This window comes from Nicotiana tomentosiformis, chromosome 10 (assembly GCF_000390325.3).
Source record: "Nicotiana tomentosiformis chromosome 10, ASM39032v3, whole genome shotgun sequence".
NCBI lineage: Eukaryota > Viridiplantae > Streptophyta > Magnoliopsida > Solanales > Solanaceae > Nicotiana > Nicotiana tomentosiformis.
Genome location: NC_090821.1, coordinates 33,355,168 through 33,380,472, shown reverse-complemented (window position 1 = coordinate 33,380,472; position 25,305 = coordinate 33,355,168). Strand labels below are relative to the sequence as shown.

The 25,305-nt window shown below is 34.9% G+C and overlaps 2 protein-coding genes across 8 annotated transcripts; one reads left to right on the top strand and one right to left on the bottom strand.

Annotated features, from left to right (window-relative positions):
• The first annotated feature begins 714 nt into the window (after window positions 1-714).
• LOC104091579 (protein-tyrosine-phosphatase MKP1-like) lies at window positions 715-5,026 on the top strand. Of its 2 annotated transcripts, XM_009596947.4 has the most exons (4): window positions 715-847; window positions 938-1,013; window positions 1,576-4,221; window positions 4,521-5,026. In XM_009596947.4, exons 3-4 carry the CDS (start codon window positions 1,708-1,710, stop codon window positions 4,596-4,598), a joined length of 2,592 nt encoding a protein of 863 aa, XP_009595242.1. In that variant the 5' UTR covers window positions 715-847; window positions 938-1,013; window positions 1,576-1,707; the 3' UTR covers window positions 4,599-5,026. The 2 variants fall into 2 exon arrangements, with proteins under 2 accessions (XP_009595242.1, XP_070043946.1); XM_070187845.1 differs by lacking the exon at window positions 715-847 and having other exon boundaries at window positions 858-1,013.
• Window positions 5,027-10,818: 5,792 nt separating this feature from the next.
• LOC104096542 (coilin) lies at window positions 10,819-19,235 on the bottom strand. Of its 6 annotated transcripts, none has more exons than XM_033656213.2 (16): window positions 18,894-19,235; window positions 17,660-17,724; window positions 17,247-17,573; window positions 16,985-17,158; window positions 16,246-16,318; window positions 14,936-15,037; window positions 14,724-14,825; window positions 14,600-14,641; window positions 14,327-14,501; window positions 13,819-13,850; window positions 12,246-12,698; window positions 12,031-12,102; window positions 11,806-11,946; window positions 11,553-11,706; window positions 11,401-11,439; window positions 10,819-11,287 (listed from the first exon to the last, which is right to left on the bottom strand). In XM_033656213.2, exons 1-16 carry the CDS (start codon window positions 19,083-19,085, stop codon window positions 11,103-11,105), a joined length of 2,328 nt encoding a protein of 775 aa, XP_033512104.1. In that variant the 5' UTR covers window positions 19,086-19,235; the 3' UTR covers window positions 10,819-11,102. The 6 variants fall into 6 exon arrangements, with proteins under 6 accessions (XP_033512104.1, XP_009601222.1, XP_009601223.1 ...); XM_009602927.4 differs by having other exon boundaries at window positions 14,576-14,641; window positions 18,894-19,234; XM_009602928.4 differs by having other exon boundaries at window positions 11,401-11,448; window positions 14,327-14,489; window positions 14,576-14,641; window positions 18,894-19,234.
• Between the last annotated feature and the right edge of the window lie 6,070 nt (window positions 19,236-25,305).

Here is a 25,305-nt window from a genome sequence, read left to right as displayed (position 1 = left end):
TCTTTCTAAGCACAAAAATTCTCAAATACAACAACAACACAATGAAATTACACAAGTGAGATCTGGGAAGGGTAGTGAGTACGCAAACCTTACCCCGAGGGAGACAAAAATTCTCAAATATTAATCCAAAACTTTTGCCTCAGAATATATTTTCAACATTCAAACATTTTGTTAAAATTAATTTGCTATTAACAAAATCAAATTTGAATTCTAAATTCAAAGACTAACCTAAAGTTAGTCTCGGAAAAAACACATACTCCCTCCGTCCCAATTTATGTAGTACTTTTTTCTTTTTAGTCAATTTAAAAAATAATGTCACATTTTTTTATTTAAAAATTAATTTATATTTTTAAAAAATTACCCTTAATGAATTAATTTATAGCTACACAAATATCTATGATTTATTTAGACCTCAAATTTCAAAAGTCTGCTTTTCTTTCTTAAACAATCAAACATAAATTAGAACGGAGGAAATATTTGATTATTTACATTAAATTAAATAATTTAATTGTGACAGTCAAAAATTAAAATGAAAATCTATGTCAATTAAATTTGATTAAATAATAAAATTTTATGCAAAATGCATGGTTTTCTTTGGTGTAATAAATACAGATACGACTAAATTTTTTGTATTATCCTGTGATCAAATGAGATTATTCTTGATTGCTAGATTATTATTAAATTAAAAGAAAATTCCCATCCCATGTGTGACATGGCAGTTTGACCGATTCTGTTGGAGTCTATAAACTGCCACCCTGTCATTTTCATTTTTTTGTTTGGCTTACCTGCGACTCCTCTTCTCTCTCATCCTTCTTCTTCTTCTTCCTATTCACAAAGCTTTGAATTGGTAATTTTCCCATTTCATTTTTCATTCTCCTTCACTTTTTTCTCCTTTATTTTTCATCATCAATCATTTTCTTTTTATACAATTTTGCAGTGATTTTCCTGGGGTTTTCAAGAATCAAATGTCTGCTATAAGCACGCCAACTACCAGAGTTTTTCTGTTATGTCCAGTGAGTTTCTTCTGACTACTGTTTTTGTTTGTTTTAAATTAATTATAAGGAGTATATTTTATGCAATTCAATATCCTGAATATTTGAATGGAGTTTTCTATGCACTTTTTTTATTCTTTTATTATGTGTTTTAGGACGTTTACCAAGTCGTCTTTTGTGTTTGATTTTGCTCTTAGTTTTTCTGCTTTAAGCATGCAAAAAATAGAGGAGAAATGTTCCAAGGGATTTAGGTTGGGAAATATTGTCATAAAGTTTGAATCTTTGAATGGTAGTTGTTTGTTTGTTTGTTTCTTTTCAACTTTGAACAACCACAAAAAAGGAAATTTTATGTTTCCTTAGAAGGATCCTCATATGGGGTTCTTTGAATTATAGGTAAAAATTTGATCTTTTTCACCTCACAGTTCACTTTTGATGCTTTCCACTTTGAGCAGCCACAGAAAGAACATTTTCATTTTATGCTTCTTGTTACTTTTCCTAGAATGCAGATTTCTTGAATTTTAGATAAAAACTTGATCTTTTTACCTCAAGTTCACTTTTGATGCTTTCTTTGTGTTTCTTATAGGTATAGTTCAGCTGGGTTATCATTGGATTTCTTGAATTTCAGTTGAGACTTGGATGGTCAGCATCCCTAATTGAGCCTTCCTAGACCAAACCCTATATATATGGCTGTGATTGGTTATTTTGATGTCTAGAAATGTTGGGGTTAGATGAGAAGGACAGGGTACCTGGTGGGAATCGGAAAACTTATGCACGGTCTGTTTCCTGGTCTGATAGGTCCCCTACTAAGTCCAGTGCCAAACCACAATGGAATAGTAAAGCAAGGGCTTGTTTGCCACCCCTTCAGCCTCTTTCTATTACCAGACCAAGTGCTGAGGAGTGGCCTTGTGCTGGGTCGGATGATCTTGGCGTATGGCCTAATAATCCCCCTACTCCAGGTGGTAGGCTTGGACCAGTCAGCACCCGTGAAGGTTCAGCTACTAAGCAGGCTCCGCGAGAATTTGAATTCAAGAAAGACAAGCTTGCTTTCTTCAATAAGGAATGCTCTAAGATTGTGGATCACATTTATTTAGGAAGTGACACCGTGGCAAAGAATCGTGATATTCTCCATGAGAATGGAATCACTCATGTCTTAAACTGTGTAGGGTTTAGTTGTCCCGAATACTTTAAGGATGATCTTGTGTACAAGACACTCTGGCTGCAGGATAGTCCAACTGAGGATATAACGAGTATTCTCTATGATGTCTTTGATTATTTTGAAGATGTTCGTGAACAAGGTGGGAGAGTTTTTGTGCACTGCTACCAGGGAGTGTCCCGATCAACCTCTTTGGTTATTGCATATCTTATGTGGAAAGAGGGGTTGAGCTTTGAAGATGCATTCCAGCATGTAAAAGCTGCAAGAGGAGTGACAAACCCGAATATGGGTTTTGCTTGCCAACTATTGCAGTGCCAGAAACGAGTGCATGCCCTACCTGTGAGTCCGAGTTCTGTGCTTAGAATGTACAGGATGGCACCTCACTCCCCATATGATCCCCTTCATTTGGTGCCAAAAATGCTGAATGAGGCAGGGGCTGAAGGATTTGATTCTCGCGGAGCCTTCCTTGTTCTTATTCCTTCTGCTATATACGTGTGGATTGGGAAGCATTGTGACTCTGTAATGTCAGATAACGCCAGGGCCGCAGCCTTTCAGGTAATCCGCTATGAAAAGGCTCAAGGTCCTATTATAATTATCAACGAAGGCAAAGAGCCTTCTGATTTTTGGAGTGCTCTTAGCCATGGGAGCTTCTTCACTGGTGGTTGCAGCAAAGAAAAGACCAAGGTCGAAGCAAGTTTGTTAGCTGGAACTACTGGCATGATTACTGATAATATCATCCAGTATATTGGTCAAAAGAAGGTTGGTGAATATGACCTTGATTTTGAAATTTTCTACAAAGCACTTGCTGGTGGGGTTGTTCCACCTTTTCCATTATCAGGTACTGAATCTGAGATGCGTCTTCCTGCAAGAGAGAATGGATGGAGTAGATTGAGGCGGAAGTTTTCCAGTGGAATAATGAAAGAATTTATCACAGCCTCCAAATTGTACAGTCATACTGGTGGGCAAGCGAGTCCTGTACTCGATAAAATGGACACAAGTAAAGAAGTCTCTCCTGCCTTGCCTTCATCACCTTCAAGTCCTCAGTGGGATTCACCAGATTCCTTTTCTTCTTATGCAACCAGCAGTCCAAGTTTTAGAGATGCGGGGAACTCTGGTCTTGATTCTGAGCCTTTGCTATCGCCATCACCTTCATTTAGCTCACTTGATTCTCTCTCTTGTTTTCTTGTTAATAAACCAAAGTCTGATACCACATCCCCCTCACTCTCACCTTCAACCTCAGATTACTCCAGTTCTTTCACCTTTTCTCCCTCATCTTCTAATTGGTCCGACTTGGCATACCTATCTGCACAGCCTTCACCTACAAGATTTGAATACGAAGATCCTAACTTTGTGAAGAATGATTCCTTCAAAGAAAGTTCATCTTTACTTTGTAAAGAAACGTCCCTTCCAGCAGAGGAAGCATTTCCAACCTGTCGTGCTCTTAGACGGGCAAATAGTTGTTTACAGTACAAAGAAGCTTTCCCCTCACTAGCCGAGCGCAGAGGCAGTCATCCTCCTCCTAGGATGATGTTACGATGCAATGATGATTCCACTCAAATTTCAGCAAAGTTGGTGAGAACTTCCTCATTTTCTCTCCCTAGCTTTGGAGACGATACAATGAAGTGTCTTGAGTGTGACAACCTTAATGACGGAGATTTTGTTGATACTAGTAAAGAGGAGCTAATGTTGGATGTTGAGAGTTCAACTACTGACAATCAACTCCCAAATGGAGTTCAACCTGACGATGTATCTGGCAGTTTCTATGACCATCCAATTATAGTTGCAGAAACAACTGATTTAGGTCTTTACCAATGGCCTTGTATGCATAAATTAGGCTTGGCTTCTGGGGTTTTTGATTCGAGGTCCGTTTATATCATAGTCATTCCTGACTTGAGTTTAGATGAAAATAGTTCCAATAGTTTGTACATTTGGGTAGGGCGTGATGTGCAATGGAATGAAAGTCCAAATCAAGTGATCAACAATGAATCCATGTGTGAGGATGGTCATGTCCACTGGGAGAAAGTTGGACGCCGTTTTCTTATTCAGAAGGGCCTGGCTACTAGCTCTCTTGTTCAGGTACTTACTCCGTTTTTTTAGTTCAAATGGGAAATAATTGATAATGTGTGATCTTTCCTTATTTGTTAGTTGTTGCTTCCTTTAATGTCTCATATATCTGCAAGGTCTTTTGTTTAAAAATTTGTAACTTGTATTCAAGTTCTTTTCCAGCAAGTGATGTAGATAGACTAGCTTAGCTTAAGTTAAATTTCTTGTCTTTTTAAAATAAATCTCTGGGTGCAGAAGAATAATCTAGTTGTGCAACTTGGGTGTGTAATTTTGTTTGAAATATAATTATTGTTATTTTGAGTTGAATGCAGATAGTGAAAGAAGGTGAGGAACCTGAGCAGCTTCTTAAGCATGTGCCTTGTTTCTCACTTGAGAAGACATTAGGATAAAACACTGTTGTTGATACCATCTGATCTTTGCTTCTTCAATCCTATGTCTGGCTAGGATCTTGGTTAGTGTGAGCATCCCAGGCAGTGAAAGTTGAAGGTTTCTGCTTGTGTGATGTGATACAAATTTCTCTGAGGAAGTGCAACAAGCTGCTGTATATAAGTAATATATATATATATATATATACTTTTTGTTGAAAATAAGTGTACTGGTCCTTTATCCCTGTTCCTAGTACACTCACCAACAATATGTGCGTGGAACTTTTAGCATTGTTACATACCCCAAATTCTCTTTTATGTTTTCATCATAAATTGTTCAATGTAGGAGGGGACTTGTTTGACTCCAAAGCTTCTTAATTCACTCTTGGAATTTACATGCCTATTGTAAGATATTTAATTAGACATTCTTTTTATTTAACTGGTAACAAAAATATCAACTGTTTCTTCCTTATGGAATTTAGCATTTCTATACTGACATCACGAGGTGTTTGGACAATGTTTGATTGAACTTGGAAAAAAATGAGAGTATCTAATTGAAGTTGAAATATTTTTTGGATTTATTGCTTATTTTTCCTACGTAACTATTCACAGTAATACACATATTATACATATATTATACTTTTGTCGCTATTTTTAGTTTAAGCGGTTGGTGGACAGCTTTTTAGGTTAGTTCTTCATATTTTTATTGTGTTTGGACATAAATTCACTTGAAAAGCAAATTGCAATTGTGAGTGAACCAATATTTCACATAAAACATGGCAAATACCACATGGCTCGAAGAAAATGATACATATAATCACATGAAAACTATGAAAGCCAGTTGCTAAGAAAAAAGTTAGAATCATAAGTACTGCGTAATTGAAATAGTCAAGGGTGTCTTTCTTTCAAATGCCAAACTCTCGCAAATATTGTGATACTTAGGGGTGACACTAGTGGGAATAGCTATTATGAAATTTCTTGGACACTTAATCGTATGATTTTGACTAATCTTTCTTTCCTCCATGAGAATAGAAATAGCTACTCCTTCCTTCGGTATCAATTTATATGAGGTAGTTTGAATCGGCACGAAATTTAGAAGAGAAATTTTTTTTTTTTGAAATTTGTATTTTTAAAAGCTTAAAGGGTAAAAGTTTTTTAGGGTTATTATATTTTTTGCGTGGCTATAAAAGCTTCTCACTAAGGGTAAAATGCGTAAAATGAAAGTTTAAAATTGAATTGTTTTCAAATATAAAAAAGTGTCATATTTTTTTGAATGAGCTAATAAGAAAAGCGCGTCATATAAATTAAAACGAAGGGAGTAACATGAAATTTCTTTAACACTTACACGCATGATTCGGCCCATCTTTCTTTCCTCCGTGAGAAAACATTCTACTGTATTCGTCAAATACTTAGGGTCAAACCATACACTATTTGAAACTTTAAAGATGGGAAATACTGTATTTGAAATACTGTAATCTGAGATTTTTACCTTCCTATACACTATTTGAAACTCTATTAGCCTCCTTACTCAAGTTTCAATTTAATTACATAGGCATATACAATTTACCAATTAGGTAATTAAATGAGTATCCCTTTATATTAGGAATTGAATAAGGAATCAAATATTTTTCATCATTATTCTCTCTCCCTCCTGCTCTCTCTCTCTCTCTCTCTCTCTCTCTCTCTCTCTCTCTCTCTCTCTCTATCCGTCTCTCTCTCTCAATCTCTCATTCTCTGTTCTTTCCCCAATTTTTCTTCCTGTGATGTCCTTTATTTTTTATCCTTTCATATTGTATATATTTTTAATGGAATTCATCAATGGATTTCAATCGTTTTACTATAGAGTTTTAACTCAGCAATTTCCTTTCATGTTGCACAATTAGTGTTCAAATTGGAATTGTCAATCAATAAATTTTGAAGGTGTTTGGCTCTCCACCATTGACAGCGATTAAAAAGCTTTGAATCTTTGAATTCGAATTTGGGTTTTCAAAAACCATTATTTATTTGGATTGGGTGTTGTTTCAAATAATTGAAAATATTCTTTGGAGTTTATATCTCAATTTTGAGGGTGTTTGGTGAAGATTAGACTTGATTTTGGCTGAATTTCAGATTGAAACTCGTCGAAGAAGAAGAAGAAGAAGAAGAACACATGACATACAATATACTTACGAAATTGTAGTAAAGTTGTAGTATAATTGTATGTAAATTGTATTCTGTTGTAGTTATATAAATATTTTTATTTGAATGTTGTATAAAAGTTGAAAAATAGTTGTATAATGTATGAATCGTTGTATAAAATTTGTATTTAAGTTATCAATAATATCTTTTTACATAAAGTTGTTGATATGTATCAAAATTGTATTAAGAGAGTAAGTTTTGATTGAAATTTTAGAGAGGACGAAGCACACACCACATACAAAATATATACAAATCAGATACAAAATATACAAAAGATATATTGTATAAAATCTGTATAAAAATTATATTTAAGTTATATGATATTATAGTTGTATTTAACTAGGTAGAAATAATGTATTAAAGCTGTAGATAAGTTGTAAATAAGTTGTATAATATATAATTAGTTGTATGAAATTTATTTTTACTATGTATAAATCAGATACAAAATATACAAAAGACATATTGTATAAAATTTATATAAAAATTATATTTAAGTTGTATGATATTGTAGTTGTATTTAACTGGATAGAAATAATGTATGAAAGTTATAGATGAGTTGTAAATAAGTTGTATAATATATAATTAGTTGTATGAAATTTGTACCAATAGCTTTTCTTAATTTAAAAAACTTATTTAATAATTTATATCACTCTATGATTGATGGAGTATTCCATGAGATAGAATGAGTAAAAAAATACTAGACGAGTGTGCATCAATTGGCCTTTTCCTAAGTTTAGTGGCCTTTTTTTTCTTTTTAATTTTTTCTTTTCTTTATTTGCTCTGGACCAATCTTTCAGTTCCTAAAAAACAAAAAATAAAATTTTAACCGACCTGCATACTCCCCACAATTTTATCACCAACTCGATCTAACATGAAGACATCAGTTTTTCCTTCTTTAGTGTTAACTTTCTTCATTTGTTAAAAGTTCCTATAAGGTGGCTCCTTGTTTTCTTTATCTAATTTGTCCCAAAAATTGCTCTTGTATTGTTGCAACCTTTAAATAAAAGTTTTTACTATTAACTGCTCTTAGAAGAAGAGAAAAGAAAACCATTGTAATGCCCCATGAATTTTTTTCTAAAATCGGGGTTTTGTGATGCCGGGGTAGGCGTAGAGGTTAATAATAGTAGAAATTCTTCGCGGCTCGTAAGCTCGCCGCGGTTCGGACTTTTTTGATTGAACAGTGCGTTGGGAAGTTGAAGGAAAATATTTTACAGGAATAGGCATTTCTGCGGCCCATTATGCGGCCGCATAATTACTCTGCGGGCCGCAGAATGGCCGCAGAGTGGAGCAGCTACTTGGACCATTTTTTATGTCAATTTCGCGGTCAATTATGTGACCGCATAACCATTTTGCGGGCCGCACTTTTATCGCACAATCAGCCTTAGAATTTTTGCGGATAGAGGTTCTGCGGCGCATTATGCGACCGCAGAACAGGTATGCGGGCAGCATAACTACAGCAAACTCAGGCATATTTTTTTCAGTTTTTGGCACCAAATTATGCGGCCGATATGCGGACCGCATATCCATTCTGCGACCGCATACCCTGTTCCGGAGCTTCATTTTTGAGTTTTTATAACCCGACCCTACTTCGTTAATTAGACGTTTTGTCCCATTTTTGAGCTAAAATCTGATATTTTGAGAGTGAGAGAGTGCCCTAGAGTGAGAGAGTGATCTTCAACAAATTGTCCTTCAATTCTTGCTCGAATCTTTGAAGATTAACAAGGAAAACTCACTAGGTCTTCATCCTAAAGGTAAGATTCTACACTCTAACCCTCAATTTCGAATTTTGTCTAGAATTGGGTTAAGTAAGATAATTTTTGGGCATATGAGTTGTTCATCTTGCATGCATGTGTTATCAAAGGGTGTAAGAAGGTTGTGAGCTAAAAATGGTAGAGAATGGGTTGGGGAATGATGGAATCTTTCACAAAAGGGCCTTAAAAACCTTAATGCACACCTAGTGCTTGATAATATACTCAAATAAGCTAGAATCATGATCATCTTCCTAATTTTGGTTTAACTTGTTATATTTCTAAAATAGATTGAAGTTGCTAAGAATTCCAGAACATTTTAAAATTTAAGGAAGCTCAATTGAAGTATGTTGGCTAAACCCCCTTCTTCTTAGAATCGAATCCCACGGTGTTCATGTAATTAGTGTAAGTCCCAAATTGATCATTATAGAATTGGCTATTCCTAATGTGTTTGTGTTGAAGGATGTATATTCAATATTTATTCAAAATGCTTCATCATGTTATCTTGTCATTTGAGGATGTGTTCAAAATGTGGAATATGTGCTAGAAATGTTAAGACTTCAAGTCAAGATCGAAATAAAGATTGGTATGCCAACCTGTATGAAAAGCCTCTATGTGCCTAAGATTCCCAAATTGCTCGTATGTTAATTTAATGTCTTGAATGGAAAGCCTTATTGTTGTTGATAATGATAATGATGTTTGAATGTGGAAAAAGGGGACTGGAATTATGAAATACGGCCAAGTGCCAAGAATAACTTTATAATTATGGCCACTAGTGCCAATAAATTGAAAGGATATGAAAGAAGTATGATGTGAGATGATTGACTGAAAAAGGTAATGTCTTGGGTGAGACGGCCTAGCCGATCAGGCCGTGATCGGACGTCATGCCGCACACATGGTGGTGACTGTGCTGGAAATGATAATTGAATTTGGGGTTATGGTTGATATCTCAAATGAGACGACCTAGCCGGTCGGGTCGTGATCGGACTCCGTATAAGAATACAGTGGTATTGTGAATTAAGGTATATCGGCACTAAAGATCACCCAACCTAATAACATGGAAATGGACTTGAAAACTTATGTGATCCTTAACTTGATGTTTTAGTATCATTTGAAGCTCTTATTAAATTCTTGATTGTTCCCCCTTGTATCATTATTCATTCTATTGAGATGGTGTTTAGTTTTACATACTAGTACTATTCGACAGTACTAACGTCCCTTTTGTCGGGAGCGTTGCATCTTTAAATGGATACATATAGTTCCATAGCAGGCAGTGTTGATCAGCGATAGTGGTACATCCTCTTTCCAACAGAGTTGGTGAGCCCCACTTCATCCTGGGGTCATGTATTGTATTTTTTGTTCATATTATTATCACGTTTTGAGGTATAGTCGGGGCCTTGTTGCCGACACTATCATAACTCTCTTTTGTATCTCTTAGAGGCTCCGTAGACACTATGTGGGTTGTACATTGGTGCTAGAAATGTCAAACAGATTATGTTGTGTTTTGATCTCTTGTTTTACTCGAATAATAAGAATGTGTGTATTTTTGGACTTTAAAATGATGTAACCAATTAGACGATTTAGTATTGTATATATGATCTTTCTACTGTCTAATTAATGAAATCATGCCTTCTCTTGATCATGGGTGAGTTGGGTAGAAAGTATCTAACAGGCTTGCTCGACCAGGTTCACTCGGTTGAGCGCCGGTCGTACTTCCCGAGGTTGGGACGTGACAACCACCACCACACACGTCACTGAAATTTGTCCAAGGGTCTATTGACTACTTGGGTGTCGAGATCATTAGATACAAAGGTGTTAATGTTCAAAACTGAGACTTATTTGCTTGTATTATTTGCAATTTAAATTTCTGCTATTTGACAAAAAAAGACACAAAAAAAGAAAGATAGACAACTTCAACAGTATCTCATGGCTTTGACGAATGTATCACGAAACAATTATCAAATAGAAATCCCTAAATATAAGTTTTTTTTTTCCTAAATATAAGTTCGATCTGGAAAGAAGAGGGGAGAGAGGAGAGAAAAAAGGAAAATGATGTAACTAAACTCCTTGATTGAAAGCACTAATAATGGATTGAGAGCCTTTTAAGGTGAAATGTATAGAATTTATAAGTAATCTTGTTTAGGGCGGGTAATATACAAAATTAGAAAGTTTCAAATATTTTATAGAAACAAAAAAATCCTTTTCTTTAACACTTACACGCATGATTCGGCCCATCTTTCTTTCCTCCATGAGAAAATATTCTATCTGTATTCGTCAAATAGGGTCAAACCATTATCGGCAAATACTAAACTTGGATATTCAAATTGAAACAGTCTGATATTGCATTCCAATACTTTAACAAGATCCCAGAATTTTACTTGAATGCAGATGTAAATGGCTATTCACATCCTTGAATTCCTTTACAACAAAGCTCATCAGAATTTAATCAACAGTCTACAGATAACTTCCCTGGATACTTTCATAATCGAGAAGTTAAAACATAGTTCATTCTCTTCATTATTGAGAATTTTTCAAAATTAGAGAATGAAGCATATCAACATATGATAATATGAACAACAAAATATGCAAGTTCAACTTCATCTCATATTTTGTTTTGGGATCTTAGGATGGCCATTGTAGGGCCCAGCGCACCGCCTCTCATGGATCGATATGACCACGAGTTCTTCCCAGAACTCGGCTTACCCCAACTACCTTCCTGAGATAATTCTGTCTTCTTGGCCTTTAGAGTCTCACTGAATTGCTCCCACAGGTTCACTCTGCCGTTTCCTGCAAATCAGAGGAACTAGTCGTCATGATCTAGCTATGAAATTAAAACTACAATAATGAATTCATAAATCAGTAATCATCTCAGTAGTAGGTAAAACATTAGTAGTTCCCACCTGAAGGGGTAGATTGTGTTTTTTTCCCATTGTTTACTTCTGCAGCTCCTACAACAGTCAGATATAAGGTCCCAAAAGAAAAGGATAAAAAAACACACACTTTATGTTTAACAATAACATTCCTTAAGCATGGGAAAAACAATGAAAATTACCAGCAGATGGGGTTTCAGTTTTCTTTTTACTGCTTCCAATCACTGGAGTGGACCCATTGGCAGCAGAACCTTCAATAACCCGACCAGGAACTCCTGCTGAGTCTGGAGTACCATTTTTCAGCAGACGCACTTCAAGAAGTGCTGAAAAATCTATCTGCAAAAAAGATGTGGTTTAGTATTGACACTCAAAATATGCATAATAATACCAGATTGACACGCATAGGAGTGAGTCAGCCAGCTTTCACTGAAGTACCTCCAGAGATCCGTTTTCATTATAAATAGAGCTATCTGGTTGCTTTGAAGACTCATCCTCACTAAAAATGACTGGAAATTCAGCTACTGGCATCAGTAGAACTCTATTTGCTTCAGAATTACACCACGATATTTTCCCAACCTATATAACAGAAGGGAATATCAAATTTACTATCATGAGCCTATCAATCAGAAGTGCATAATATGATGGAGATAACTTATATACCCGATAGGAGGAAACTTCAGGGGTCCAAGTTGATGATAACTCTAGCAACCGGTATGCAATCACAAGACCTTCCTGCCAAATTTGAAGAACAGTTTGTCTAAATACTAAAATTGCGTGTTACTCAAATCAATAAATACTAGACTGTGAGTGCGTTATGTGAGTCTCAATTAACCAAATATATCAGTGCAACAGATGCATTGAATACAAGAACAAACCTTGGGCACACCAGAAAGAAAAGGAAGTGTATTGAAGTCAATTGATTCATGACAATGAGGCTCTTTTTCACCATTCAACATCTCAGGATGTTCTTTGTTTGAACCTAGAGAATCATTGTTTTGGGGAAACGAAACTTTTTCTTGACCCCATTTCTGTCTTTCACGATTCATCATCTCAGGATGTCCTTTCCTTGAACCTAGAGAGTCGTTGTGGGAAAATGAAACTTTCTCTTGACCCCATTTCTGTCTCTCACAATTCATCATCTCAAGAGAATCATTGTTTTGGGAAAATGAGACTTTCTCTTGGCCCCATCTCTGTCTCTCACAATTCATCATCCCAGGACGTTCTTTGTTTGAACCAGGAGAATCATTCCTTTGGGAAAATGAGACTTTCTCTTGGCCCCATTTCTGACCCTTTTTCTTGCTCATCATGCCATTCCACCTGAAACTTTCCTGCACATGATATGGAAATTTATCACTTGAGAAAAGAAAAGTTATCCCATTAAGTGCATGTATTTCATTTCATGCAACATGCCTACAACTAGCCCTGTCTCCCACACTGTAACCTATATCATTATGCTAATCAAAGATGGTGCAATTTCCAGCAGCAAATGTATCAAATAAGTTTTACAAAGGCAACCAATTTTCTGGTTTTTGCGCCGTCACATCTAAAAAGAATGGAAGAAAAAAGGAAAAGGAGGATCAAGCATCCTACTGAAGATTATTGATACCTATCACAGCAGATAGTCACTACTTTGTAAAGGATAAACATGTCTATGCTACAACAGTTAGTGAAGCACTTCTGAAATATCCACCAACCATGAAACACTAACGAAAAACCGATAATGATTATAACAGATAGAACACGATTATTCAATTGGATGAAAATACGGTTGCCAAAGTATTTTCTTTTCTCCAATCGTTTACTATAATACAACATCTGAAATATGGTGAAAATCAATAAGATTAATAGCATTATGTGAGCTTCTACAAAGTATAGCTGCATAACTTTATTTCGCAGCACAAACTCGTTTAATTCCATGTTCATCATGAAAAAGTAAAAACTGACGAATATGCATGAGTCCTCCCCTTTATTTTCCCTCTTTGGTGCACCTTTCAGCTAACCATCCACTAAGCCTTTAAGCGATCTGAAGTTAAATTGTAATTGCTTGACACTTCGGGACTATCCGTAACACATTCTTGAGAAAGGGTATGCTCAATAACTTGGATTTCAAGATCTAAAACTTTTCATTCGGAATAAGATACTCCCTCCGTTCCAATTTATGTGAACTTGTTTGATTGGGCACGGAGTTCAAGAAAAAATGAAGACTTTTAGAATTTGTGGTTCTAAACAAGTCAAAAAGGGGTCCAGAGTATTTGTGTAGTTATAAATTTTTCTCATTAAGGTAGAGTTGGAAGTTTAAGCTAAATTGTTTCCAAATTTAGAAAGGGGTCATTCTTTTTTGAACGGACCAAAGGAAATAGGTTCACATAAACTGGAACAGAGGGAGTACAGAGTTTCAAGGAAAAATCAAGAAAATGAGCATCATAGTACAATTTGAGCAAAACATACCACTTCTACTTGACTCTGCTTCGAAACTAGTTCTGCAACAGCCAGAAGATTTATGTTAGAGCTTTTCCATAAAATTTAAGAAGATGCAAGACTGACACCATTGAATCAGATTCGTATTTTAGAGTGGGCAAGGAATTAATACACAATCTAAAACCCGTCACCAAGAAAAAAGAGGGAGAGGGAAAAAGAAGACTAGCGAACGGGGAAAACCAATAACAGATAAGAATCCACAAGTTGTATTAAACCAAGTCCCACTGCACCAATCACTATGCCACCAAATTTGAGCATGTTGTATATATTCCCTTGGCGCGGACATAAAACAAAGATTAATGCCAATTCCCAATTACAAGCACCAAATTATGACCCACTTCAACTTTTCAGCACAATCAATCAGCTTATATTTGATAAAATACAAGGTTGTGTAATAGTTACTGAAGTGGGAAAGAGCTACAGGTAAATATGTGTGTATCGCGAGAACGCGTAATCAAAACAGAGAGCGGCGCAAGACCTTTTCCCAGAGGTTCAAAGCGAATATGCCCAGGCCTTATCTCAACTGGAACAACTTCATCTTCTGTGTCAATATTTTGACATGATTTTCCAGACGATTTGCTTGTTTCTTCTGCATGCTTTTCTTGGTCTGTATCTCTATTCTGATCTTCACCATGAAATTGCTTCCAATGCAACTACACACATGAGACTGTGTTGTCAACAAAAAAAGAAGTAGAAATAAAAGATTTGTCTATGTTAGATCACTCACTAGTCCTTTTGGTTGGCCAGTTGCCTCTTCTTTTTTAGCTTTAGTTTTCTGTTGCTTCCAATTTCGCTGCACCGTTTGTGATTTAAGTTTCCAGTACATGAAATAGAAGCAACGGGAATGTAAGTTTTATCAATATATTACTACTCACGTGTCCCTTTGGTTGGCCATTAGCCTCATCATTCACTCGCCCCTCTGGTTGGCGGCTAGGCTCTCCTCTTCCAGCTTCAGCTTGCAATTCTTTCCAGTTCCGCTGTAAGAATTTACCCAACAAAAGTTACATTGTATGGCAGTAATAGTTGGCATCCTTATTTTAAAAAATGGCAGTAATAGTTGGCATCTCTGCGCCATTTGATTACTTACCAGTCCTTCTGATTCAACAAGTGTGTTCTTCTCCTGAATTTTGGCCATCTCTCGCAACCATTGCCTTTTAGCCTTTTTTCTCCTGGCAGTTCTACTAGGACCCTGACAGAGAGAATTGACATTTAAGTACTTGAAGACAATTAAGTTAGATCTTCAAAAGTAAATTTGAGAAATGCAATTCACCCTGATTTTTCGTTTTCTGGACCAGCCAAGGTATTTATCAATGTGCACAAGTCGATGTTAATATACTAAATAAAGTAACTTAAACCATTAACAACTTCCAACTAGCCAAAAACACTAGTATTTTACTAACTTCACAATGCAATATAATCTGTTTAGATTATCGGAAACATTCTCTCTACCTTCTAGGTGGGGGTAAGGTCTGCGTACACTACCCTCCCCAATCCCCAGACCCCAATTGTGGAATTACACTGAGTTTATTGTTGTACAAAATGCCAGCACAATTATAATCAATCTATGATGAATCCTCTGAATGGATTCAGAAGATTCATACCGCGAACACCAACTAGTTTGGGATTGAGCCGTTTGATTGATTAAAAAGTACACAATGCAATATGGAATGCTACAATTGAAAAGCTTAAACGGGAAGATCAAATATATTTCCATGGCCATCTGTCAATAATCTCATTAAAAGAGCACAAATGAGAGTATCCTGCTTTTACTGAATAAAGACCATCCTGCTTTTCCAAATATATTTCCATGGCCATCTGTCAATAATCTCATTAAAAGAGCACAAATGAGAGTATCCTGCTTTTACTGAATAAAGACCATCCTTCCACTTCAAGCTATCAGCAGATTCTTGCACAAGTGAATAGCCCCCCATTTTTTCCAGAATGTTGAAGTAATTTGGTAGCTCCCAATCTTGGAAGTTTCTCCTGAACTGAATGTTCTTCAGCTCCTTTATGAGCTTGCATCCTTGCCACCAATGAAACAGGTACTGAGTTATTTTAACAAAGCAATGAAACAGGTCCTTCCTCAATCAACAATCGGTAGAACTAGATCCCTCAGCTGACAAGTCACTGTGCATTTTGTAGTAAAAAATGATCATTGTCTTCAATACCAATTCCACTGCACAACAGCAGACCCATTTCTCGCCTTTCTAACTAAGCATCTCATGTGTAGGGAAGATCAAATATTAATCTTTCAAAGTTTATGACTATTTCTTCCAAATTCTGCCGACCAATAGAAGCAATTGTGTAAAGAATTCTATGTAAACAGAAAATGGATGGAAAAAGACAGCTATTTTATGAACCTTTTTTTTTTTGAGAAGGTAACAAAATATTACGAACCTTTTTTTTAGTTGCATCAGAGTTGGGGGTTGTCTCTATATTCTCCACACTGCTTTTTTGAACCTCGTCATTTCTATAAAAAGAGAGAACTTTTGAGACAAGCTAGAGACACATCAGATATATTTATGCAAGATAAAGAAAGAGATAAAACTCGCACTTGCAAATGCCTCTACCAGCCAAGAGTCAGAGAAGGTAAACATTGCACGAAAGAGAAGAGGTCTCCACAGCAAGGGATAAGCAATTTCTCAATTTTAAACGTGAATGTCAAATTGTACTTTATAATTCAGATACCCCCTTTTGCATGATAATGTCAGATTAACCTTGTCAAGCCACCACAACCAAAAGTTGAATTACGGATGAAATTTGAAGTATATGGAGAAGAAAAAGAATTCAAAATATTCACCTGCAGAACATGGAAGGAAAAATGGGTTCTTGCCTTTTAAATAGGACTGTAAAGTCCAAACACAAAAAAGGATCATATTCTATACAACAGAGCAACTAGCAAAGAGCATATATAATCAAAGCCAGAAATGAAGAAACCAAGAGAGTCAATACCTTTAATTATCTTTTAGTATTTACAACTATACGAAGGAAATGGATCCTCAATCAAGAAGTGAGCACAGAGCCAGATACAAAAGTAATGCACCAAGAAAGTTAGCAGAAAGAGAACATATAAAACCAAAAAATTATACTGCCATAATAACTCATAGAAAGGGATTACAGCTTCCAAAGGACATACTTTTTCGTGCTGGGAGTAATAGGATTGTCCTCACTACTCTCAGCATTTCCTCTATTATTCTCCATATCTTTGTTTTTTGTATCAGATCTATTCTGTTTCTTGCTAGTAAGATCTTGTTGTTTCTTGGTCTGCTCATCAAGCTTCTTCTTAACATCAGAACAGTGTTTCTTTTTCCTATGATGAACAAAGGAATCAACAAGTCATTTTTAAAGCCACAAATCTAGGCAAGTCAGAAACACCAAAACAAGAAATCAAGAATTACTTTGAGCAAGGAAGCGTTTCTGATGCTTTTCTTTTCTTGGAAATTGTAGCATTTTCCCGGTGTGAAGTATCTTCCTTTGGCTCTGCCTCTTCTTCCTTTTCAGAATTATCTTCAGTCTCTTCACTGTCAGAAGACTCATCTTCACTGTCAGAAGATTCATGGCCAAACGCTTCATTTGCCAATAACAGTGGTCCGTCTATTTCAGGTTGCTTCTCAACAATTTGGAGATTCTCAATTGCATTGGGACCATCATTACCTTCGACAGCTAAAATCACCTTTTGTCCATTATTTCCGTCGACAGCTAAATGGCCTCCTTTCTTCTCCACACTAAAGCAAAAATATCAGATTAGAGCAGTTCAATCTACACGAGAAACAGATAAACCACGGGAGACAAATCAAAAATCAAGCAAAACCTGACTACATCTTTGTCCTTCAAAATATATGTTGATTCAAAAGGAGGCAAGACAAAACCATCCATCTGCATGAGATGACAAGAAAGTGAGCACAAACCAGAGATAATGTTCTTTTCAGTTCCCCTCAACACCACAAACTAACCAAGTGCACCAGAGAAGAAAACTCACAGCACTGAATCAAAAAATGATAACTGGGAGCCAGAGTTGAAGCAAACAAAAGCAGTAATCAAGAGGAAACAACTCAAGAACAGAATGAGGGGGTTACAGAAACAATGCAAACTAATCAAGTGCACATGAGAACCATAGTGCTCAGAAAAGAAAATCCACAACATTGAAGGTGTATTGGGCTGCAGAGGAAGACATTCACCGTGAAAAACGTTAGTGCTTGATTGAGGTTGAGTATATACCCGTGTCCAGAAGATGGGGAATAATTATGGGGTTTGGCGTTATTTTCAAGTATCAAAGGTTAACAAAGATGTCAAAGTGTTGGTTGAAGCAAGTAAATATGGAGTAAGGATGGAGATATTTGTAAATGAAAATAACTTCCGCCTATAAGTGAACAAAGTCATTTTTCGAAAATTCTTTCTGGGAAAATGTTTTCCCCAATTCAAGGTAACCAAACACTACAAATTGATTTCACCAAGGAAAGCATTTTCCATTTATTTTATTTTTTTTACTCCATACCAAAAAGACACCCAATCCAAAAATTACTACTATAAGGTAGGGGACACATTTGAAGTAAACAAAAGCAGTAATCAGCAGGAAAAAAAGAACTTGGGAATCTAGGGAAACACAACAAGAGTTTAATTTTTTCTTTTTTAACTTAGAGAAAAGATAAGCTATAGGCAATAACTGAAGCAAACAAAATCAGTAAACAACTCAAGAATGTAGGGAATCAAAAAGATTCAACATTTTCTTTTAACTTAGGGCACATGCAGAAAATAAAAAAAAGGAGAGGGAGGGAATTACAGAGACACCCACAGCATGGAATCCAAAAATAATAAGCTATATAATTGACGGAAACAAAATGAGTAATGCACAGAAAAAGAAAATCAAGAATGGAAGAAAAACATTAAAAAAAATTATCTTAGGGCACAGGAGTTAAACTTAAAATGAAGAAGCAAAACCCACAACATGGAATACATAAATGATTAAGGTAGAAGCAACAATTGAAGCAAACAAAAGGGATGAAATTCAAGAATGGAAGTAAAACATAAAAAGATTCAATTTTTACAGAGAGCATGATGCCATGAGGACAAGAAGCATGGAGCTGAAAAGTGCGGAGAAGATAAGAAGAGAGATCATTGATGGTTGTGTGTAGTTGGGGTTTGAGAAGGAACCAAATCCTTTTGAAACCCTCAGTTTTTTGCAAGTCACTTAGAATGTCAGGGTCTTTGAACAACAACCGAAGCCTAACGCCCTCCATTTGTTACATGCAAACCCAAAGACTATCGCTGACTATGGTTTTGGGGTTTTGCAGACAAAGAAAGGAGCAATTTCTGGTGGTAAAGACTAAAGACCCTCTTCTACTTAAAACAGTTAAACCCTCGCTGTTTCCGGCAAAACCCTCACTAAATTGCCCAACTAGTCTAATTTCACCTTATGTTCTGTTTGGCCAACCTTTTAGAGTGTCAAAAACATTTTTTTGTTGAGCTATTTGGCTAAAAAATAAAATAAGGCATCCATTCTTAAATATGTTATAAATTCTTTTAACAAGTGTAGAGGAAAGATTTAAGTACTTATTAAAACAAATCCAGCTTATAAAATTAGAATACAATAATTCCAACTCTACTAAAATATCAGGAGAATTTTTTTTATCAGGTGATAGATGGAACCTATTTTTTTTCTCAAATTTTATAGGATTGAAAGTCCATGGATTATCAGCTGGAATTTTAGTTGCAATTCAGTGATTGTAGCTCTAACATGTGTTATATCACTTAGGGTCCTTTAGTAGGATTCATTAGAAAAAATAATGCATGCATTAACTTTGTGTATTCATAATACCTTGTTTGGTACACTTTTTGAATCTATGCATTAGTTATGCAAGCATTAGTTATACACCCTATTTGGTATTATCATATGCATAACTAATGCATAAGAAATCATGGTATTAATAATACAATGGGTTTTAATGCATGCATTAACTTAGTTAAAGACAATTTATCCTTTAAAATTTATGCTTGATTAAAAAATGCTATTATATTAATCCAAGTTTGAAATAATCCAAGAAGGTGGAAATAAAATTATATCTCTAGTAAATAAATAAATACTTAGCATATTTTATTTTTTATAAATAAATATTTAGTTCTATACTACAACATAAGTAGACAAATCAAATAAATTTTTTTAAAACCTTGTTCATTTAAAAACATTCCTCAACATATGTTTCTTTTAAAAAAATAAAGTGAAGGACTAGTTATGATGGTATTTTTGTAAACAAATAATTCTTTTAGAAATTATGTTATGCTTTAATACATCAAATCAAACAATGGATAAGAAATATGTCAGTATAACTAATGCCAGCATTATTAATACATCATATTCAGCATTATTGTTATATACCCTACCAAACGACCCCTTAGGTGGCTGCTTAAAGATTGTCAAGTAGCTATCCCATACTGACTTTAAAAGTCTCTCACGTCAGATCTTATTCAATGAATTGTAAATTTTTATTGATGGACTAGTGGACTCATTGGACTCTTCTATCTGAGCTTGGCCAAAGTGAGTGACATTCGTCCTTTATTTTATACCTAAGTCTACCTGCTACTTTTCTTTTTGTTGTCTCACTTACTCACTATGCATCCTCATCCAAAAATTGAAAAAATAAAGAATTAGAGGATTGTTATAAGAAAAATTAAATTATGGTGAATGTCTACTCTTTCTTTATGATTTTCTCAAATGCTTAATGACATATTTTTATGCTTAATGACATATTCAATGACATATTTTTCTTTACTTTTCATGCCTATATAAAGGCCTTGTAATAGATAGAAAAATACACACAATTGAAGAAGAAAATCTCTTTATTCTCTCTATCTCCATTTCTTGTTCATATTTTACTAAATTGCTTTTATTTCATAACAACATATCTTGTTCAAGTTTTACTAAGTTGCTTTTATTTTATAACACGTTATCAGCACGAATTGCTCATTTCATGATCTTCTACGTCAAGACTATGCAAATTATAAGCAGACAATGAGATCAAATACAATGAAAAATATCTTGGATGATAATACAAAGATAAGTTTTACATCCATCTAAACTCATTCATACTTTCATATCTTTGCATTAACTTTATGTGCAGGTTTAGTAAAAATATTTTTTTCAATTGTATCCAGTGAAATAAAGAACTGGAAAGGTATATCTTTATTTGCTACATCTCTTATAGGACAAAGATAATATTTCAACATATATATATGTTCTGACCTTTTACATACTATGATAGATAATTATTAAGGTAATTTAATAATAATATTTTTACCATAACATGATGTATTTCATTGAAAGCAAAATTGACATATATCCTAACTAGCATTTTTGTTGCGGAGGAACTGTTTCAAGATTGAAATAGTTATATATGTCTTCTTGAAAGTTAATTTACTTATGCCTACAATTATGAAGTAATAATATTTTAAAGGCTCGAGTGCGAGTCCTAGTGAATTTTGGCCTATTATGCCAAAGATTGAGGGTAAGACGATGCGTTCAAGTCCCAACGCACTATGTTGATGAAAAGATGTTGGATTCAAGTTCCAACGCATTATGGCCTAGCATGCCTTTATATGAGTAAGACATCGGGTTTGAATCCTAATGCACCATATTGATAATAATAATAATAACTAAAGAAAAAATAATGTAATTTTCATGAAAAAGCATGAAACTTGTCTCGCTTGATTTCCTCAATTCTTGAAGTGAATGTGATAACAGTGCATGATAAGTCTAAATAAAGACAAGTGGTTGACCAATGAATGTGGGCGTGCGAAAGGCCAAAATAATAATAGTTATCACTATGGTAATTATAAAAAGGGAGAAATTCTTTGAGGAGAATGTGACTTGTGATAAACATTGAGATTGCATACTCATTCCTAAAAGTGAATGTGAAAATATATATATGATAAAGATTATGCATAATAATGTACTTGTGCATAGTTGGATAAATACTACAACTCACCTCTAAGGGAGGTTTGAGACAAAGAAAGATAATGACTATTATTGTGTAGTTACATGAATATATCATTGGTCGCATGCATGTGATACGCCAAAAAATATTTTGTCATGCCTTATGAAAGTTATTAAAAGCAAAATTAAAGCAAGAAATTATTTTGCTTGTGATGATTTTGAACATGACAATTATTATGATATGATTCTCTTTGTGAAGGAGACATTCATTATATGGATGGTGTGACAAAAGATCGTGTAGTACAAAAGCAGTTAAGAGCTCTGAAAGAACTAATTTGTTACTACCCGGATGAATGAAATTGTTCATGACATTAATATTGTAGTAAGTCTCAAAAGAAATATTTTGATTTACAAATATATTAGCCAAAGTGGTTGGCATATTGAGACTATAAATGAAAAGAAGATTGAATATCTTTATATTACTATAATCATACCGGGTAAATATGAAAGGTTACCTGACTTTTCTTCTATTTGTATTACACAAGTATAAGCACGATGATGCAATCACAAGCCACAAGTAAACTAGAGATTTACTGAAATAAATATTAGTTGGCATGACCGGTTGACCATCTCGGTTCAATTATGATGCGAAAAAATTAATTGAGAATTACATTGGCATATATTGAAGAAATATAAGATTCTTCAAGAATTCTCTTGTGCTGCTTATTCTCATGATATACCAGTTAAGGTTGGGATTGAATCCCTTGATTTATGGAACAAATAAAAGGTGATAAATATATGGGCTCAGTCACCTTCCATGTGGACCGTTTACTATTATATGATTTTAATAGATGCATCTATTCTATGGTCACATGTGCATTTGTTATCAACTTGTAGTTTGGCTTTTGCAAGATTGATTGCTCAAATTATTAGACCACAGTTCCATGATATAAATTATGATGATTTATCTTGATAATACTGGTTTAAATCCAAGTTGGTTTAGAAGAAATTGTATGCCTCCAATTATATCTAAACCATTGGTTATGAGAACAAAATTGCCAAAATAAAATTTGGTATGTGATGTATTATTTAATATACAACAGCACTTGTACGCATCTAGCCAAGTTATGATAAGTTCTCCCTATCACAATCGGTTCAGGGTCAGGAACCAAATAATTTCCATCTAGAAGTATGAATGTGCTATATGATTTAATTATTCCACCACAATACACAAAGATGGATCCCCAAATAAGACTAGGGATATGCGTTGGTGATCCCAATAATAGGGGGAGAAAATTGGCAGCTGAAAAAGTAATGCATGTAATGAATTATTATGAGTACATCGAGATCCTCGTACGAGAAAATGTGAACTTGAAGTTCAAGTGATAATTCATTTGCAAAATATTGCCAGACGTATTTGCTGACCCAAAGCTAAATATCAAATTCAGTTGTTAATGCTCCAAATAAAATAAAGTTCATAATGAATAGAGTCCATGGCATGCATAAAGCATAATAGACTAATCAGTTCCAAAGATAAAACTCCTTGAAGAAGGAGAGGAGCAAATGTTCAATATGGTCATAATAAGGAGGCAAGTGCTCTAGAAGAGCACCACGACATAACACTTCATAAGACCTTATGGAAGAGGCTCAGGTACCTGAAAATCATAAGATAAAGAGATCTCAATAAGTTATGTATTTATTGAGTAATAGTAGAACCGATATAAAATGATCGTCGACGATATTGTTAATATAATGTAGCGCTTAATATTATTAATATTGACGAGGATCTTGAGCTCAAATCTGTCATAAAATTTGGACAGATAAATGATTGGCCAAATGAAAAATACGCAATGAAAATTGATTTCACATGAAAAATATGAAGTTGGACGGATAGTCCCAATACCTGAAAGTATAAAGCTTGTGGAGGTATAAATATGTTATTGTGCGAAAAAAAAAGGTCAAGTCGATAGACATAAAGACGACTTGTGTTACAAGAAGATTTATAAATATAGTGGCATTGATTATATAGAGACATGTTCTCCTGTGGTGGATGTCGCCATTTCAGGTTTTAATCTAGCAATACAAGAAAAACGTGATATGCGTATTAAGGTTTCCAAGAAATTTATTAAATAAAGCTTCAAAAATTCTTATACGGATTAAAACAATCAGGGCGCATGTGGTATAATCGCCTGAGTGAGTACCTGTTGAAAGAAGGGTACATGAATGATTCAATTTGTCCGTGTGTCTTTATAAAAATATCTGGATCTAAATTTATTATAATCACCGTGTATGTTGATGATTTAAATATCATTGGAACTCCTAGGGAGCGTAAAGCTTCCTAAAGTAATAGACTATTTAAAGAAAGAATTTGAAATGAAAGATCTTGGAAAGACAACATTTTGTCTTGGTCTACAAATTGTGTATATGAAAGATGAAATTTTTGTCCATCAATCAGCATACACTAAAATAATTTTAAAGCGATTTTATATGGATAAAGCACATCCATTCCGACCTCATGAAAATAATGAAGAGCTTCTTGATCCCGACGTACCATATCTTAGTGCAATTAGTGCACTAATGTATCTTTCTAACATTACAAGGTCTGACATAACTTTTTCAGTAAATGTCTTAACAAGATATAGCTCTGCTCCTACAAGGAGACATTGGAATGGAATCAAACACATATTGCGGTATCTAAAAGGGACTACCGATATGGGATTATTTTATGGCAATAATTGCAGTCCTGATCTTGTTGGTTATGCCGATGCTGAGTATTTATATGACCCACAAAAGGTTCGATCTCAAACATGCTATGTGTTTACATATGGAGGCATTGCCATATCTTGGCGATCGACTAAGCAACCAATCGTGGCTACTTCATCAAATCATACTGAGATAATTGCTATTCATGAAGCAAGTCGAGAATGTGTATGGTTGAGGTCTATAATACACCTTATTCGAGACAAATGTGGTTTGAAGTGTGACAAACTACCCATAATTTTGTATGAAGACAATGCAGCATGCATAGCCCAGTTGAAGGGAGGATTCATAAAAGGGGATAGGACAAAGCACATTTCACCAAAGTTATTTTTCACACATGATCTTCAAAAGAATGGTGATATCAATGTGCAATAGATCTGTTCAAGTGATGATATGACTGATTTGTTCACCAAATCTCTACCGTCGTCAACCTTCAAGAAACTAGTGTACAAGATTGGGATGTGAAGGCTCAAGGATGTGAATTGATGCTCTCATCAAGGGGAGTTAATACGCGTTGTACTCTTTTTCCCTTACAAGGTTTTGTCCCATTGGGTTTTCCTTGCAAGGTTTTTAACGAGGCAACCAAAAGGCGTATTTCTAAACATGTGTACTCTTTTTCCTTTACTAGAATTTTTTTTCCCATAGGGTTTTTTTTCCTAATAAGGTTTTAACGAGGCACATTATCTATGGACATCCAAGGGGGAGTGTTATAAGAAAAATCAAATTATGGTGGATGTCTACTCTTCCTCCATGATTTTCTCAAATGCTTA

Bases quoted from the DNA above. Each gene is read 5' to 3' on its own strand.
- LOC104096542 (XM_033656212.2), bottom strand. From the start codon at position 19,085: ATGGAGGGCGTTAGGCTTCGGTTGTTGTTCAAAGACCCTGACATTCTA. The intron at 15,038-16,245 runs GTTCGTAATATT...TCTCTCTGTCAG, and splicing joins CTGATGCAACTAAAAAAAAG to GGTCCTAGTAGAACTGCCAG. The intron at 11,947-12,030 runs GTATATAAGTTA...TCTGTTATATAG, and splicing joins CTGAAGTTTCCTCCTATCGG to GTTGGGAAAATATCGTGGTG.
- LOC104091579 (XM_009596947.4), top strand. From the start codon at position 1,708: ATGTTGGGGTTAGATGAGAAGGACAGGGTACCTGGTGGGAATCGGAAA. The intron at 4,222-4,520 runs GTACTTACTCCG...AGTTGAATGCAG, and splicing joins CTACTAGCTCTCTTGTTCAG to ATAGTGAAAGAAGGTGAGGA.